General features: G+C 40.6%; 1 protein-coding gene and 1 long non-coding RNA gene across 3 annotated transcripts in view; one reads left to right on the top strand and one right to left on the bottom strand.

Annotated features, from left to right (window-relative positions):
* The window catches only part of ankrd22 (ankyrin repeat domain 22), a 32,254-nt gene extending 27,579 nt beyond the window's left edge, over positions 1–4,675 (bottom strand). Inside the window, exon 1 of the mRNA XM_048550739.2 lies at positions 4,415–4,675. Coding sequence (XP_048406696.2) covers positions 4,415–4,435 — 21 coding nt within the window. The 5' untranslated portion in view covers positions 4,436–4,675. The remainder of the gene's footprint in view (positions 1–4,414) is intronic.
* Positions 3,934–12,939, top strand: LOC132210771 (uncharacterized). 2 transcript variants are annotated; one of them, XR_009446958.1, is made up of 3 exons: positions 3,934–6,018; positions 11,542–11,666; positions 12,372–12,939. It is a non-coding gene; the product is annotated as an uncharacterized LOC132210771 (long non-coding RNA). The 2 variants fall into 2 exon arrangements; XR_009446957.1 differs by lacking the exon at positions 3,934–6,018 and adding an exon at positions 8,644–8,747.
* Positions 12,940–17,644: the final 4,705 nt, after the last annotated feature.

Below are 17,644 nucleotides of genomic sequence, written 5' to 3'. Positions count from 1 at the left end.
CATCATTGACTGTGCCTGCATTTATTGCCAATTTTGATTGCTGTGCAAATATACAATTTTTAATGTCATGCATTATTGTAGATAATATACTTCAATATGGTAGCTGCTTAGAATAATATTTGCTTCCATGCATCTAATTAACATTGGAAGCATGACTCATTTTATTTTGAGAATGAAATAACTATTCATGCATTGTCTGGTCTATGAACACAGTGTGGCTTAGTAAAACCGCCTGCGTTAGATGTTCAGAAGCATGGATTAAATATTTGTGTGTATATAATGTATATTTCTATCTGTGTGGACGTATCTGCAAAAAGCTGATTTATGATATTTTTCTGCTTTGATGAAATCACCACTAAGGATTTACCAGCAGTGATCGACTTCATCCTCTAAAAGACATCTCAACGACAGTTTACATTATGTTGGCTATTCTCCGGGAACAATAACTGGTAAGCCAAACACCCACAATTAGTAAATCTGCCATCAATAGACACCAGGAAATTGGCCTTATGGAAGTTTGCTCATTTGATTCAACACTGTTATTGTACACAAGCTGGCTCCAAAAGCTTTTTTGCTCATTTTAGTTTCATGAATTTTGATGGGTTGCACTTTCAACATAAGATAATGCTAAAATTAAATTAACATTAAAATAATGCTGAAATATATAAGATTAAATGGTTAATGGCAGCAGGCAGAAAGTTACTGAGGGCTAACTCTGATCCCTCCTTGTGGAGGTGTACAAACCCTCTTTCATTGTGACTAAATGGGGAAAACAAGTATCGAGTATCCTCAGTCAAACATGGAGCAACCAGCTGCAATCCATAGACAATCTGAGTCATTTACATTGAAGAATATTTAAGACTGCTTTTATCCAGCTAGTTCAATAAAGGTTTATATGAGCTCACTCACCCACATTTAGAAGTCGGGACAAATTTATCCAACATGACCCTTCACATGCACACCCTCTGTGCTCGGTGGGCAAAGGAACAATTCAAGAGCCCTGGAAAATCATAATGTGGAAGTGCCGGTGTTGGACTGGCGTGGACAAGGTCAGAAGTCACACGACACCAGGTTACAGTCCAACTGGTTTATTTGAAAACACAAGCTTTCAGAGTCTCAGAGATAATGGGAACTGCAGATGCTGGAGATTCCAAGATAATAAAATGTGAGGCTGGATGAACACAGCAGGCCAAGCAGCATCTCAGGAGCACAAAAGCTGACGTTTCGGGCCTAGACCCTTCATCAGAGTCTCAGTCCTTCTTCAGGAGTTAATCATGCAGGAAGTACCACCAACTGTTCGAGGTCCAGCTTGCAACTTTAGCCTCAGGCAGTTGGTGTTACAACAGTAGCAAAGGAAAGTTGAGAGTTTTTAAATCGGCTACATAATTCACAAAGTGATTATCTAATGCTAGAAAGGGCAATGGGACCAGCAGGCCAGCAATGAAGAATTGACAGGCAGGGCAAGGGATCCCCTGGGTGTGTAGCACTCTCAAACTCAAATATTAGTGAGGGTAGAGACACATCAGTCAGACGCCAGTCCACAACATCAAGTCTCCCTTATTCCTCTGCCTGAACTACACAGGGATCAAGAACCAATACGTCTAACGCCCCTACTTAAGACACCTTCTTGCTCATCTACCTTCCTCAAACACCTTGCGAGTCAAATGGCAAACACAGGAAGTCACAAACAAGTTCATTGTGACAACCTCCCCTCCACCCAACATCCTATCCAAATGACAGGCTTTGAACTATACCAGAGAGACTGGTAAACAGGCCAAGGATTGGCTGTGCAGCCAACTTACACCGTGTAGCCTTAATCCCAAACCCTTCTGCCTTTGCAGAGATTTCTAAACAATGTTGCACATTCCTGTGGGGTGTCTCCTCTATAGATTAAAATGCAGACTAATCAACTTCACAACACAGCATTTGAGGAGGTATCACTTGGCTCCAGAGATGTGAAGATACATACAAATAGAGGAAGTAGGAGTTGGCTATTCAGCCCCTCTAACCTGACCCATTTTCCAGCTCCCTCCACCTCAAAGTCTGCAATAGCAGTGTACCACACTCAAGATGTATTGCTGAGATTCAAATTCCACTTTCCAAACTCACAGTCACCACCTCCTGGAAGGACAAGAGCAGCAGATACTTGGGAATATCACCAAAATTGCAAGCTTGCCTCCAAGCCAATCACATCTAAACTTGGAAATATATCACAGTTCCTTCAGCGTCGCTGGGTCAAAATCTAGGAACTACCTCCCTGACAGAACCACGTACAGACTACACCATGCACAGTTTTGTGATTCAAGTCGGCAGCTCACCACCAGCTTCTCAAGGGCAATTAGGAATGGGCAATAACACTGGCACAGAGATGCTCACATCCCATGAATGAAGCTTTTTTTTAAATTAAAAAAATCCAGCACCAAGTTCTAGAACTTTCATTTTAGCCGCAGAATGGAAACTGCAATTGCTGGGTGAGTGGATACACCATGCTGATTTTTTTGTTATATGTGCTGATGGCAAGCTGTGAGCCACCTTGATGTTTTCAATCTTTAAACCCAAAGCCACTTACCAGGTGCACCCCATAACCATTCCATACAGTCATAGTCACAGAGTGATTGGGGGGTTCTAACTAGGTAACAAGTCGTGACTGAGCAAAACTTTTCCCTCTGTGAAACCAATTTCCCATCATTTCTGTAATTTCATAACTTGGAGATCATTCAACTGCATATCAAATAATTCATTACACATGTAAAGCAAAACAAAAACAATAATTTACTTCTTCATGTACAAGTTATTCTGCACAAAAAAAGTTACATCATACACTGTCCTTGGAATTGTTCGAGCCATGGGAGCAGGGCCTCAGGCAAAAAAAAAATTGTCATTTTAGTATAGTCTAATTGGTACCAAGGGGCAAAGGAGGGGTTACAAGAGCTGTGGGACCTAGGAAGCACATGCAGAAACCTATAAAAGGTAGCAGAGCACATTGTCAAAATATCTGTATGGGACGTGCAGCGTTGTAAACAGTGGTGCCAAATAGCGAACAAGGTATCCTGCTGAATTTTCTGAAGAAGGGGTCAGACCCAAAACGTCAGCCTTCCTGCTCCTCTGATGCTGCTTTGCCTGCTGGGTTCATCCAGCTCTACACCTTGTTATCCAAGATATCCTGCTAACTTCTTTCCAAGTCATTGGTTAGGCATCAGCTGGAGGTGTGAGTGCAGAGGAAGGTTACATCAGCAAGACGCCAGGAACGAAGGAGTTCAGTCCCACGGACAATCAGGAGTCTGTGATTGTGCTTCTTTAGGCCAGGTACTAAGTAGAAAGCTATTCTGTGTTGTGAGAAATTATGACGACTTTTTCCCCACTTGATCATTTTCCTCTGACTAACCAGTTGTAGTAAGCAAAAGTGGCAAATTTAAAAGAACTGGCAAACAGATATGAGCAATGATGAGAAATTTATCCACAGATGGTGATTCAGACCTGGAATACCACCTAAAATTTGGGAGGAAGAAATCAGATTCTATAGTCACTGCCCAAAAGTCAATTAAACCAATAAAAGTTGGGTGTGGGACCAACAAAGCATTTCTTTCAGATAGACAGGAGGTGTTACCTTCTGAGTTAATCTGACAGGGCAAAAGGAGATCAATTACTGCACCCATTCAAGTTGTTTGGAAAGCATAAGAAATTGAAAACGAAAGAAAAAAAAAGCCAGCTCAGCAGGAATGAGGAGGGATGAGTAGGAATTGAACTATGCTTAATTGAGTAGGAGAGGGAAAAGGATTATCTGTTCCTTAAATGAAGAGTCCCTGTTGCCTTTCTTCTGATCGACTGAGTGACTCCAAGAGGTGCCACTTCCTCATTGTCTGCCAGGCAGACAGTTTGGCTATACAGGCGGCTGCATGATTGGCAATTCAATTTGAGAGCTGCAGCAAGAAACGGAGCTGTTTTCAGATGAGTTTTGAATACCACATTCATGCATGTGCTGGACACACTTGGTTTTACAGCTCCTCTTTCGCCCTCGACCTGCATTAGCTCTTCCTATGAGCTCCACACAGAGGGCAGGACGCAGGACTTTGAAATAACTACGTTGTGAAACCCAGCACAGTCGAGGATTTTTTTTTAAAAAAGGTGACGGATTGTAACAAACTCCCAGATTAAAACCAATGCAGGTAAACTTCTGTCTTGTATCGCATCGATCTCTCACTTACAGAAGTGTTACCAGAACTAAACCTTAAAACTCTTTTCTCAAAGAAACTTGGAAACTTACTAGAAACAGCAGTGCAGCAAGGGGATTTTAACACGAACCCCCTGTACAGATCATGTAGCAATTCCACCCGAGTATTGATCTATCCTGCACTGAGCACTTCAAGAGGAACGTGTTATCCTGGAGCACTGTGCTGTGCTGTATTGCACTCACCTCCGAGTAAAAGATCCCCATCAGTGCCCTGGACGCTCTGAGAGCCAGGCAGCGGTAAAACAGGCGGAAAAGTCGAACTCTTAGGCTGTGCCCAGTGCAGTGGTTCTCTCAATAGGAACCGTCAACTGAGAGGGAATACTCCCTCAGCCTTCCACAAACTTTACCCAAACACGCCACAAAAATGCCAACATTTGAACCAGTTTCAAAGAAAGGGGGCTTCGGACGTTCAACAAAAAATAAACCGGTTGTACGAAGGCTGAAGGTGGGAGTGTCAGTTATTCACAGCACGTTCATTGGACAAGGTTGTGTTGAGACTTCTGGAATGTAAAGGAACAAGTCGGTGCAGGTGAAAGCTGAGAATTTTCTTTTGGCTCGGTGTTAGACTAACTTGTCTCGAATCAGACCCAGTTATATTTTCTGTTTTATCCCGAGAACATCTCACCATTTACCAGCTTTGCAAAATTGCTGTCACTCTTTCTGATCACATTTTCCTCCTCTCAGTTGCCAATGTTAATTCGCCCCAATTTGTTAATTCCGTTTAAAACACACTGTTGAGATCCGCAATTAAATGTGTACACCGAGTTCATTATACCTTGTATTGCTGAACTTGTATTAATGTGGAACGTGATTTTATGATCTGCACCGTCTGGAAAGACAATGGAAGTCGATTCAATAGTAATGTTCAAAACAGAAATGGACAAACATGAGCAGAAGCAGACCATTCTTTGAGTCGCAATGAATAATAGAAAAGCCGAGGATTTTGCGTTCAGAGGAAACAGTTTAAAATGAGTTAAGATACTTTAAATGACTGTGAAGCCATGTGACCTGAACGTAGCCAAATTCAACAAGAATTTATAACGGAATGTAACGTGGCTGGACCTGTCCACCACATCCTGAAAAGGCCATACAACAGCAATGACGTTACAACTCATCACCTGGACTGTATGTGGTTCACTAGAGACGTTCAAATCTCTCTGGGCTCAAGACTTGGCAATTACAGGAATTTCAAGAACAAGTACTATCCTCCAAAAGGCTGTAAAAGGAAATATTAAACCGTTCATGCTGTCCTCCTCTGCTTCTTCCATCTATTTCAAAGCATAACAGGGCAACTCTGCCGTTAGATTGTCAGAACTCTTTACATTAAAGTAGATTGCCCCCAACTTGCACATCAAACCACCCCACTTCTGGAAGAAGCCATGACTGTAGATATTTTTATGTCAACCTATTCAGATACATCTCTCAGGTAGCTGAGACTTGAACCTGGAGCTTCAGGCCCAAAGGTAGGGACACTGCCACTGCACTACAAGACCCCAAGCCATGACTGTAATTTTGTGGTTTTGCTACAAAAAGTAGTAATGTCAAGAGGAAAGCTTTGCCGCAGAATATAAAAGCATGCATGCGTATCACTTTGCAGTCATCAAGCTGGATCCCCATCTCTGTGACATGTTGGAATAAATCTGAGATGAAGATTTGAAATTAAAAGAGACTTCAAGTGCCATTGTTCTGACTCTGGTCGAAGTACTGATTGCAATTTAAAGCTGTCACCAGTAGATCAACCAGCTCAGCCACAGGCCTCTCTGGAACTTCAAAGATGAGACTGGAATGTATGATTCTTTCATTTAAGAATTGCTATTTTTTTTCTAATTCCACTTGATCTTGCACTGTTCTGTTTGTTTGCATGTTAGCAAGTGTGTGTGCATGTGGCATTTGGGACAGGTTTTATCTTTTTGGTAACGCTTATATCTTTTTCTGGATCCCAGAGCAGACTGTGGAATTTCACAACAATCTGGCTGGGATCAGTAACTTTTACCTTTAAACCTAACAAATCACAAGCTTTGTATCAGAAATGTTGGTTTACTAGAGGAATGAAGCATCAAGATTCCATGGTTTTACACAAACAACAATACAATATGAGGACATTACCATCAGTAATGCATGCACATGTATTTCTAACGCCCAAAGCTAACATGTGGTAAATATGGGGAATAGAATGTGGTCAGCGATTTCACAGTGTACATCAAATGGCATGACAGATCTTTAGGGATTTCACATCAGTTCTCCCCAGATACAGTGACAAGACGGAATCAAATCCCACTAAACCTCTCAAGGAATCACAATTTTTCAATTTTAATGATCAGGCATTGAAACTCCTTTGCAAAAGATACTCTTTCATGCAGCATGACAGTAACACATGACCCTACTTTCCTGTGTCTAAGCTCCCCTGGACTCCAAAACTATACTCTACTACTCATTCACAAACATAACTTCAGCTCTTCCCCCAAAAGCTAGCCTCACAAGCCAGTCATACCAATTGATTTCTTCCCCAAGTTTCGATCTTGCTCAGGTCTATCAAACAAATACTGCTTGTGAGCTTTCCAACCCCACTTTCTAAGATGCACTAAAATGTTAACGCTCAGGGGCTTCTTCCAGGCCCCTCAGAGCTCCCTCAATGCAGATCCAAACCTTCCCATTTTCCCAGCTCCCATGATGACTTCTGAGTTTTCATCCAACATTTAGCAATCTAGAACTTCCACCTGCATTCTAACAGCACAGAGCTATCCAACTGTTAAGTCACCTACGCAGTTGTTTGGTTGCCTTCCCTACAGTGCAGCTAACAACACAAAGTCTGCTTCTGCCTGTCTCTCACTGTCTATAGTTTTTGAACTCCTCATCAGTGACTGTCCTGAGTGATGTATTGAAAACCTTGCCTTAAGCCCTACCCCTATTTCAGAGCAGAACTGCATGTAACTGATATTTTGAAACAGTCAAATGCAGCCCCCTTAAACTAAGCATACCTGAATGTTACATTCTCAGAGAATGCTGGTTCTGACAGAAGTTATGGGCAATAGATAATAATGGATTGCTCGCATAACAAAACGAATTCAGTAACTTTGACCATCTCTAACAATCTGACTGGCTGGCTTCTTCATAGTTTTACTTGTGACCAAGTGCGCATTGAAATGAAAAATCACCATTTATTAAGAAAATCAAACTGTGCTGTATCAATCTCAGGATTGACAAGAGGATTTTGCGCAACTCTCTGTTGAGAATATATAAGTATTTCTAATTCTAATCTTTACATTTCCATTCTAAGCTGCCTATCTAACCATATCAGCCACAATTAAACCAGCAGCCAGTAATGGTGTCAGATGCTCTCACTGATCTAAGTTTGCATTTAGTGCGTGATAAGCTTACACCAGTAGTTTTCACAATAAATGTAGAAATTGGAATTTGGAATAGGAGAAGTTGACAGGAAGTATGGGCCGACTTGAAATTGTTCATATGTTAAATTTGTTGCATTGAATATATTGGAAGAAGAAAATCCCAAAAAAGCTTGACTTCCTTGAAATGTATTGTTTGATTTTACCCCTCTTTAAGTACTAAAATAGAAGTAAATATGTTATGTGTGTAGTTTTTATACACTTCTCTAATTTGAGATTCAGTTTACACTTTTAACTTCAATTTATTGTTTCAGTCTCTTTGATCAACTGTATTTTAAAAGAAATATGTGTTTGACATCCTTTTGCATTTTTTTTTCACATTTCACAGTGCTTATGTGGTACACTGTTTGTCATATTTGCTTATGAGTCATTGAAGTATTTCATTAAAAAGAAAACTATGGTCAATTTAGCAATGCAATGCTATTATCATTCTATAAAATCAGGAAAGTGGAAAAAAATTTTAATATTCATCTTGGGCTTGTTTTCTTACATACCAGACCTTTTTCTGTACTCACTGTACATGAGGTAAATGACCTCACAATTATTGTGTTTTATCTGATTTATTTTCCTCCTCTATACCACTCAGTTTCTATTTTCTCCAGTGTTCATTTCCTGGTTTTTGACTTACAGATTTCAGCATTGCATGTTTGATGTGCATTGTATAGCCAACTTCCCTTTTCCGCTGGTTGTACTTTCCAGGTATTAATTAGGAGTTAGAATGGGCCATGGATCGCAAAGCTTCACATATCTATTGTTGCTGGTGGGACTTGACTTCATTTTGCTAATAATTTTACTTTCAGCACTTACATCTCTTTCTCAGCAAAATTGTCATCACAACCTTATTGGTGAAAACTTTAACTTTTTATGCGGAAGTTTATCATTTCACAATTAAACTAAAATAATAAAAATATGACCGGGTCGGATCAAGTTAGTACACTGATCACACTTGTTAAAATTTGTTTAACAAGGTGTAAATGATTTTTTAAAATTTATTAACAGGATGAGGCCGTCACTGGCCAGGCAGCATTTATTGCCCATCCATAATTGCCCAGAGGGCAGTTAAGAGTTAACCACGTTGCTGCGGGTCTGGAGTCACATGCAGGCCAGACCAGGTAAGGATGGTAGTTTCCTTCCCTAAAGGTGAACCAGATGTTTTTTTCCTGACAATTGATTCATGGTCATTGTTTAGATTCTTAATTCCAGATATGCTTATTGAATTCAAATTCCACCATCTGCTGTGGTGGGCTTTGAACCCAGGTCCCCAGAACATTATCTGGGTGTCCGGATTAATATCCCAGCAAGAATACCACTAGGCCACGGCTTCCCCAATTTCTAGGGTTTTTACAATGAGATTAAAACTGTTAAGATTTCTTGTCAATTCCAGATAGCATATGAGGCAGCAGGTTGTGGAAGTCTCTACAATGTGCTGTGGGGACTCATAGTGTATATAGTGCATGCATAAACCCCCCAAAATTGCTGTTAATAGCAAAGCTCTTGATTTGTTTTCTAGCTGAGAAGCTGCACTGTCATTATCAGAATCTCTTGCTACATGCTAACGGGTGATATGTCATTCAAAGTTGTGCAAACTGTTGGACTGTGGCCAGGGGTGCAGTTTCTTATCAACTGCAGAAAATGTGGAATGAACGTTGAATGACTGTGTTGAAGGGCTCAGCTAACAAGTTAGGAATAAGATGGTATCTTTCCACTGCTGTTGCAACTGAAGCTTATGGAGCCAATGCTGCAGCAGAGCTAACCAATAGAAAAATGAGCTGCTGCCCACAATGTTTGGCTTGTCAGTTTATTTGAATAAGTATTCATGGCTTCCTGCCTAGTCTAAGGGGGAAAGTGATGCACTTAATAATGATGTATAAATTTAAAGGGAATTATTCTTACAGTGACAATATGGGGACAAATATTGGGCAGAAATTAGATCCAATGACTCATCCCCTCCCACCAGCCAATGCTGTAAAATTGCAATTAGGCACATAAATAGCCAGTGTGGATCTCCCAATCAAGCAAGGTAGCTAGAAGAGGGAATTCCTGCTCCAAAAGCTGTGAATCATTCTTAGCTACTGCTGTGAGTGATGTGTGTTGCTGCTAATGTTCTTCCCCTGGCAGCATTATTGGATCTTTGAATGCAAGTGAGTGGGGATGGGAGGGCTCAGACTTTTCATATTTATTTGAGGGAGTGTGTTTTGCTGCTGACGCTATGATTGTCCTGGAGAAAGTTGTGGTGAGCTAATTTGAACCGCTGCAGTCCTTGTGATGTAAGAACACCCACATGGCTGTCAGGAAGGTGAGGTGAAACTGCCTCTGATAGGTTATTTTGTCTCCGCTGGTAATGCTGTCGCCTCTAGTAACACACAAACTGGATGTGAGATTGTGCTATTTGAAGAATCTTAAACATTTTAGTGCGGCTAGTTGCTACATATAAATGTCATGTTTTTCAGAAACCTAATTACCTGAAATAATACCAAGTTAATAGTTACAAGAAAGTAGAATGCTTCTGGTAGAGTGTCATGTTTCAAGAGATATGGGTTATGATGGAGAATGAGATCGTTATACCCTCAGGTCACATGCTACGGTACAATGATGATATCATGAACATGTCACTTAAAGGTGGACTGACTGACCGTGAGACATTACACATCCCCTTTTCTCAAAGATATGTGTTGCTCATATATACATATTGTTAATTCAACAATTCCATGTAAAAAAAAGTGAAAGGGTTTACAAAACAAACATTTCAAGGCTTATTGTAATTCTGGTGATTGTACACCTTTACTGGTGTGGTGTACAATATTCTCTGTTGCATGTGTTTGTCAACTTGGTAGACTTGCTGCTGACTGCTGTTACTCAACATTACCACACCATCATCACCATCATTGTCAGAGTATTCTTTCTCACTGTCTTTGTACTTGATTGGTGGGTCATACATTGCTCCGAGCTGGTCTGTTTTCCTTCACAACAGAAGCTGGAATGACTTTTAGGATCTAGGAAGTTGCATATTTTAGAAACTTTGCAATTATCCAAGTATTTCATTTCTAACTCGCCCTTGGTATTTGCCAATTGCCTCTGTTCATATTGGCTCAGATCAAAGTGGAACAGATTATCTTTGAGAATGACAATATAGATCCATTATGGTATGGGGCTTGGAGGGGAACTTATGAGTGGTGGTGTTCCCATGTGACTGTTACCCTTGTCCGTTTAGGTATAGATGTAGTGAAAGGATCCTTGGGTAAGTTACTGCAGTGCATTATGTAAATTGTACACAGTGCTGGCATTGTACATTGGTAGTGAAGGGAAAGAAAGTTGTTGTGGAATTAATCTCTGTATCCAACCTTAGAGCATTTGAAAAAATTGCCTTAATTAAATCCTCAGCCCTGTCTTTTCATGTGAAAAGAGAACTAGCTTCTTCCTGACAGGTATAACGTTGCAGGACTGTTATTGTGTATATAAATCTTTCCAATACCCCCTTCTGTGTCACTATGATTTTTTTTCTATATAATATGCTGACCAGAACTGCATAAAGAGCACCAAGTATGATCTAACCAAGGTCTCATTTAAGTTTGGTAGAATTATTTTACTTTTTATTTCAGTTCCTTTTAGAGAAAGACTATGTGTAATATGTTTATTTTTACTACCATTTTTAACTTATGATTCTCCTTGTGTTTGTAAACTTGAATTCATGTACTTGTACACTGGTATTCTTTTTGACACTATAATCCACTTTAGATTGTCCTTTGGAAAAGTAGCAACTGACATAGTTTTGCCAAAATGCAGTGCCTCACACTTATTTACTTTGGGTACATAATTTTCAAATTAAGTTCACTCGCCATGTTAATTGTTGATTGCCCATCCTAATATGGTGCCCTCTATAAATTTACAATTTTTTTTATATTCCAGTGTTTAAATTGTTGACATGGAGGTGCCAGTATTTGTCTGGGATGGAAAAAGTCAGAAGTCACCTGATGAAGGAGCAGCGCTGCAAAAGCTTATGATTTCAAGTAAACATGTTGCACTAAAACCTGGTATTGTGTGACTTCTAAATTATTGATTATAAACCGTAAACAATAATGGTCCCAGCATGGATTTTTGGGGGACCCCACTTTCTGCCTATGCTACTCTGAATAAACTCTGAATAAGTTACTTACTCTCTGATTTCTACCTTTGCAGCTATTCTGTGCACTGCCCATTCTAATTTCTGTCTCTGCACTTTGTAAAATTTTGACCTTTTATTTAATTGTCTGTTAAGTACTATCTTATTAAAGGTCTTTGGAAATCAAATTAAGTTAAATCTACTTCTATTACGCTTGCTTTCTTCACAGAATTCAATGAGATTGATCAAGTTTTTCTTCAAAATCCAAATGATGTGTTTTGTTTTACTAATGCTTTCCCCTTCATCTTTTTCTCACTTTCATCAACATAAGCTGCCCTCAGTCTTGTGGCACTGCATGTTTTAGTAACAAGTTATTAAATATGGGGAGCAATGTCTTTGCTGACATTTCTGTAAAAATTGATGGATGCTTTAAAATGTGTTAGCCTGGATGGAAAACAATGTAGATGCAGATTGTACAGTCTCATTCTGTATGGATCAGTTCCAAGTCAATCAACTTTCAAAAGTGCAAGATCTTGCTACCATAAGTTGGCACTAACCAATTGAATCTGTTGAAAGATGTTTCGGGTCCGGTGATCCTTTCTCAGAATGTTAACTCTGTTTTTTTTTATCTTCACAGCTGCTGCTAGATCTGCTGAGCTCTTCCAACAACTTCTGTTTGTGTTCCTGATTTACAGCATCCACAGTTCTTTTGGTTTTTGTTGAAAGATGTCTTGGTCAAGAATAGATGATGAAGATACATTTCCTCGAAAAAGCCAAAATACGTGTAGTGGCGTGCATAGACTCACCTATTGGATTTGTAAAAACCACCTCAGGTACAGGTGGACCTTTCTGGAGATTTCCCTGAAGCTTTCCTCAGCTTGCTAAGACACCAAGAAGAATTCCAAAAAGAATGACCATTTTAAAAATTTAATTCTTGCAGTGTGAGCATCTCTTGATGAGGCTGTCGAGTGTCTTGCCTGACTGTAATTACCATTGACTAGATTGTGGTAACTGCATTCCTGAACCACTGCAATATGGATTTTTAACCCAGTGACAGAAAGTGATATAGTTCCAAGCCAAGATTGTATATGTTTTAGATGGAAACTTGGAATTGGTGCTATTCCCATGTATTTGTAGTTTTTTTTGTCTTCCAGGTGGTAGAGTTCACAGGTTTGTAAGGTGCTATTAAATGCATAGCCGTTTTCGCATTCACTTTAACTTGTGATTGACTTAGCTGATAATTTAATGATAAGACCGGTATTTAAGAGAGTCAGTCTACATTTTCCCTTAGGCCTGGTTTAGTTATGAAGCCTTTCCTGAGACAAATATGTTTTCACGCTTTTACAGAATTTATTAATTTTTGTCACAACTAGCATAAAAGGCATAATGGTATGCTGCAAAAATAAACTTCCTTCATGAAAAATTATATAAAACACAGGTACTAAAGTAGTTCTATTCAGTCTTGTTTATAAAGAATAAGACAAACATTCGAATTTGACATTTCCTACAGTTATAGAAACCAGTGTTTCTAAACACAGGTGGGACATTACTTGCATATATTTTGACACAAATAAATGGTCTGGTAACATGCATGGACCCTCATCACAATTTCGCAGAAAGACCCTTAGATCGTAATCTTTCCCCACTGTGCCATGGCGGTAGCTCCCCCAAGCTTTAGTAAAGCCTTTGGCACATAGTTCTGCACCTTGGAACATGCCAGTCTACAACACATGATCAAGGTCTACTCTTTGCACAGGAAGACCAAGCTTTGGACAAACCAAAGTGCGCCTTTCACCAAGTTGATTATCTCCCAGACATAGTCAATCTTTATTTTGATGTGCATCATGAGGAACCACCGGTAAATCACACAATATAAGGTTCATTTTTCAAATAAATGAAATTATTCACAGAAAATATCTTTTTCTATATACAGTTATAAACACAGTTCAGTCCTGTACAGTATGATATCGAGAAAATGAAAACAAACAAACGCTGGAGTTTGACTCTATCCAACAAACAAACCAAAGACCTCTCTTATTTAAGCAAGATTACATTTACATATAATTGATGTTCTGGGAGAGTCCAATATCTGAATGGACCCCCATTTAACCTCAGCAGAGAGATCTCCAATTGGCCTTTCCCCACAGCAGCATGGCAGCAGCTGCCCCACGCTTTGATGCATCCCTCAGCACGTAATCCAAGACAAAATACTATATAAAAGCAGAGATAACACAGTGTGGAGCTAGAGGAACACAACAGGCCAGGAGCATCAGAGGAACAGGAAAGTTGACATTTCGGGTTGAGACCCTTCTTCAAGGTTCACAGCCAATCTTGGATTGGCTAGTTAGTGACTGCCCAATTCGTGATTACTCTTAAAGGAAATCAAAGTTCATTTTAGTAGCATCGCTTCCTGCTGTCCCCTGACTCGCTCTTTTGAGCCAATCACTTTTGCAGGTCATTTCATTTTTGTAACAGCTTGTCTTTCTTGCCAACTCCATTGATTGCTCCTAAGATAACGTAGCGCCAGTGAATTCCAAAGTGCTAAACTTTGGCCTGTTTAAAAGCTATAAAGCTAAATGATTTAAAAACATCATTGTCCTTAAGTAAAAACATTTATCTCGGAACAGTTTCACATTTGTTAACTTAATCTGAGCCATAAAACTGTAAACCGATTCCCTACTTTTGACTTGGGCCATATGAGATTCTTCCTTCAAGAAACAATTTGTCTGAAAGCACAACATCCCCACACCTGAACAAGGTGAAGAAAACATTTGTTGTGATCTGGATGGCAGGCCAATCTGGCTCTTATGGTTGAGGGTAACTAATAATGAGTCTCCTGAGAGCAATGGCTCCCAACCTTGTTTCTTTGCTTTAATCACTAGCTCATGCTGTGCTAGACACAAGACATTAAGGGTCCAAGATAATGGGAACTGCAGATGCTGGAGATTCCAAGATAATAAAATGTGAGGCCGGATGAACACAGCAGGCCAAGCAGCATCTCAGGAGCACAAAAGCTGACGTTTCGGGCCTAGACCCTTCATCAGAGAGGGGGATGGGGGGAGGGAACTGGAATAAATAGGGAGAGAGGGGGAGGCGGACCGAAGATGGAGAGTAAAGAAGATAGGTGGAGAGGGTGTAGGTGGGGAGGTAGGGAGGGGATAGGTCAGTCCAGGGAAGACGGACAGGTCAAGGAGGTGGGATGAGGTTAGTAGGTAGCTGGGGGTGCGGCTTGGGGTGGGAGGAAGGGATGGGTGAGAGGAAGAACCGGTTAGGGAGGCAGAGACAGGTTGGACTGGTTTTGGGATGCAGTGGGTGGGGGGGAAGAGCTGGGCTGGTTGTGTGGTGCAGTGGGGGGAGGGGATGAACTGGGCTGGTTTAGGGATGCAGTGGGGGAAGGGGAGATTTTGAAACTGGTGAAGTCCACATTGATACCATATGGCTGCAGGGTTCCCAGGCGGAATATGAGTTGCTGTTCCTGCAACCTTCGGGTGGCATCATTGTGGCAGTGCAGGAGGCCCATGATGGACATGTCATCAAGAGAATGGGAGGGGGAGTGGAAATGGTTTGCGACTGGGAGGTGCAGTTGTTTGTTACGAACTGAGCGGAGGTGTTCTGCAAAGCGGTCCCCAAGCCACCGCTTGGTTTCCCCAATGTAGAGGAAGCCGCACCGGGTACAGTGGATGCAGTATACCACATTGGCAGATGTGCAGGTGAACCTCTGCTTAATGTGGAATGTCATCTTGGGGCCTGGGATGGGGGTGAGGGAGGAGGTGTGGGGACAAGTGTAGCATTTCCTGCGGTTGCAGGGGAAGGTGCCGGGTATGGTGGGGTTGGAGGGCAGTGTGGAGCGAACAAGGGAGTCACGGAGAGAGTGGTCTCTCCGGAAAGCAGGGTCCCACTGTTCTGCAAACAACCCTGCTACTGAATGTTGCATGATCAGGAGAGGCAGTCAATCGTTTTCTCATGGGTCGATTGTAAAAGAAAATCATTTATTTAACTTAACCTTTTTAGGAATAGTGTCACTTAATGGTTTGATGTTTTTGGAATAGAGGACACTGTACTGCAAGGTGTCTGTGTTTTGTTTGCCTTAATCCTATGTTACAAGCTCAAACCTAAATGTTACCCAGGTCTTGCTGCATGTGGGCATGGACTGCTTCAGTAGCTGAGGAGTTACTTCTCTTCTTAAAGGCATCTTAAATTTCCAATCAATGATTGATGGCAGGGGAGGGGAAGTGAAAATAAACCAAAAGCTTCTGCATTTTAAGAAAACTAAAAGTCAAATTGCATAAGATTGTGCATGTGCCTTTTGAAACAGCTCAGCAAGCCAATTCTATTGACTATCAGTTACATGGTTCATTTATACAGACTTCAAGAATCAGAAAGACAGTTGGGCAATCAGATTGAGTCTTCACTGAGATGAATTTTAGCCTCTGAAGTACAGCAGCGTGAGCCTTCTGCCACATACTCAACTCCCCCATGTCCTGCCCCATTGGGTTATACTGAACAGCATGGTACCGTGTATTTTCAGTACTTAGCTGGGATGCAGAAATTAAAAACTCCCTACCATGCACAGAATGTTAATGATGAAATGAGAGGACATGGTAAATCCATACAGCCATGCTGTATAAATCTGCAGTTGAACTTCTTGTATGTTTGACTTGTTGCCTTAGTTTTGCTTGTTCGTAGAACTTGCAGTTTTATTTTTAACCTGAATTATCCATTTTGGCATTTTTGGGCTCTTTTGTCAGAGTTTAGCATTTTGGTGAGGATAAAACTCAATTAAAACACTTTAAAACTTGGGATGGACTATCCTCTAGTCTCAGACAGTTAACATAAGTTCCAAGTGCAGGAAAAGAGGACATAATGTTCAAATTAATACTGTACCATCCTAAAGCCATAGCATAGAATGAAAACACCACATTGTCACCTGTATCTGTGACTGGGAGCTGTAAAAGATGTCAAAGAATGAGATTAGGGATTTCATCTCCAACTATTTGAATTGGCTTGTGGAAAGTGTAGTGGAGGTGAAAATCCTGAAAGATTCTCAGGGGAAAATGAGGTGTTGCAACATGGAGATTTTGGAATCTGTCTGGATGGATACATCTACATGCAACATCTGTCCTTCCTCATCTGGAACAAGCTGTTATGTGATGAAAACTTATCATGCACTAGGTGGCAGTCCATTCCTTATTATTCCAAATGTAAGAAGTGCTAATGAAAATTTGGTTTAAAAGGACTGGCTTCCAAATTTTGAAAGTAGATTCTCTTTATTTAAAAACTGGGTAATGAGTTTCAAAATATCCAATTGTTGGTACTTAATGCACTCGATAAAACTGAGAACTGGATCATAATTAGAACAAAATGAGGAAAAGCTGGAAACACAGCCAGTCAGAAAAGCCCATTCCTGTTCCTGTGTTTTACCCATTTGAACAATTAAGCTTCCTTAGCCGTATAATTTTTTTTCCAGAACATTTTCTGTGTCCTTTAACTTATTTTTAACTTTTTATCAGCTTCCAAAACAAGTTCTTGCCAAAATTTTCTGTAAAGTTTTCAAGACAGTTTTTCAGTTTTGGGGTTTGGGAGAAAATAATCACCTACTTAAATGTTTAATTTAATAGAGAAACTAATCTCTTTTGAGATAATGGGAACTGCAGATGCTGGAGAATTCCAAGATAATAAAATGTGAGGCTGGATGAACACAGCAGGCCAAGCAGCATCCCAGGAGCACAAAAGCTGACGTTTCGGGCCTAGACCCTTCATCAGAGAGGGGGATGGGGAGAGGGTTCTGGAATAAATAGGGAGAGAGGGGGAGGCGGACCAAAGATGGAGAGTAAAGAAGATAGGTGGAGAGAGTATGGGTGGGGAGGTAGGGAGGGGATAGGTCAGTCCAGGGAAGACGGACAGGTCAAG

This window comes from Stegostoma tigrinum, chromosome 20, assembly GCF_030684315.1.
Source record: "Stegostoma tigrinum isolate sSteTig4 chromosome 20, sSteTig4.hap1, whole genome shotgun sequence".
Lineage (NCBI taxonomy): Eukaryota > Metazoa > Chordata > Chondrichthyes > Orectolobiformes > Stegostomatidae > Stegostoma > Stegostoma tigrinum.
This window is presented reverse-complemented; position numbering and strand designations above follow the sequence as displayed.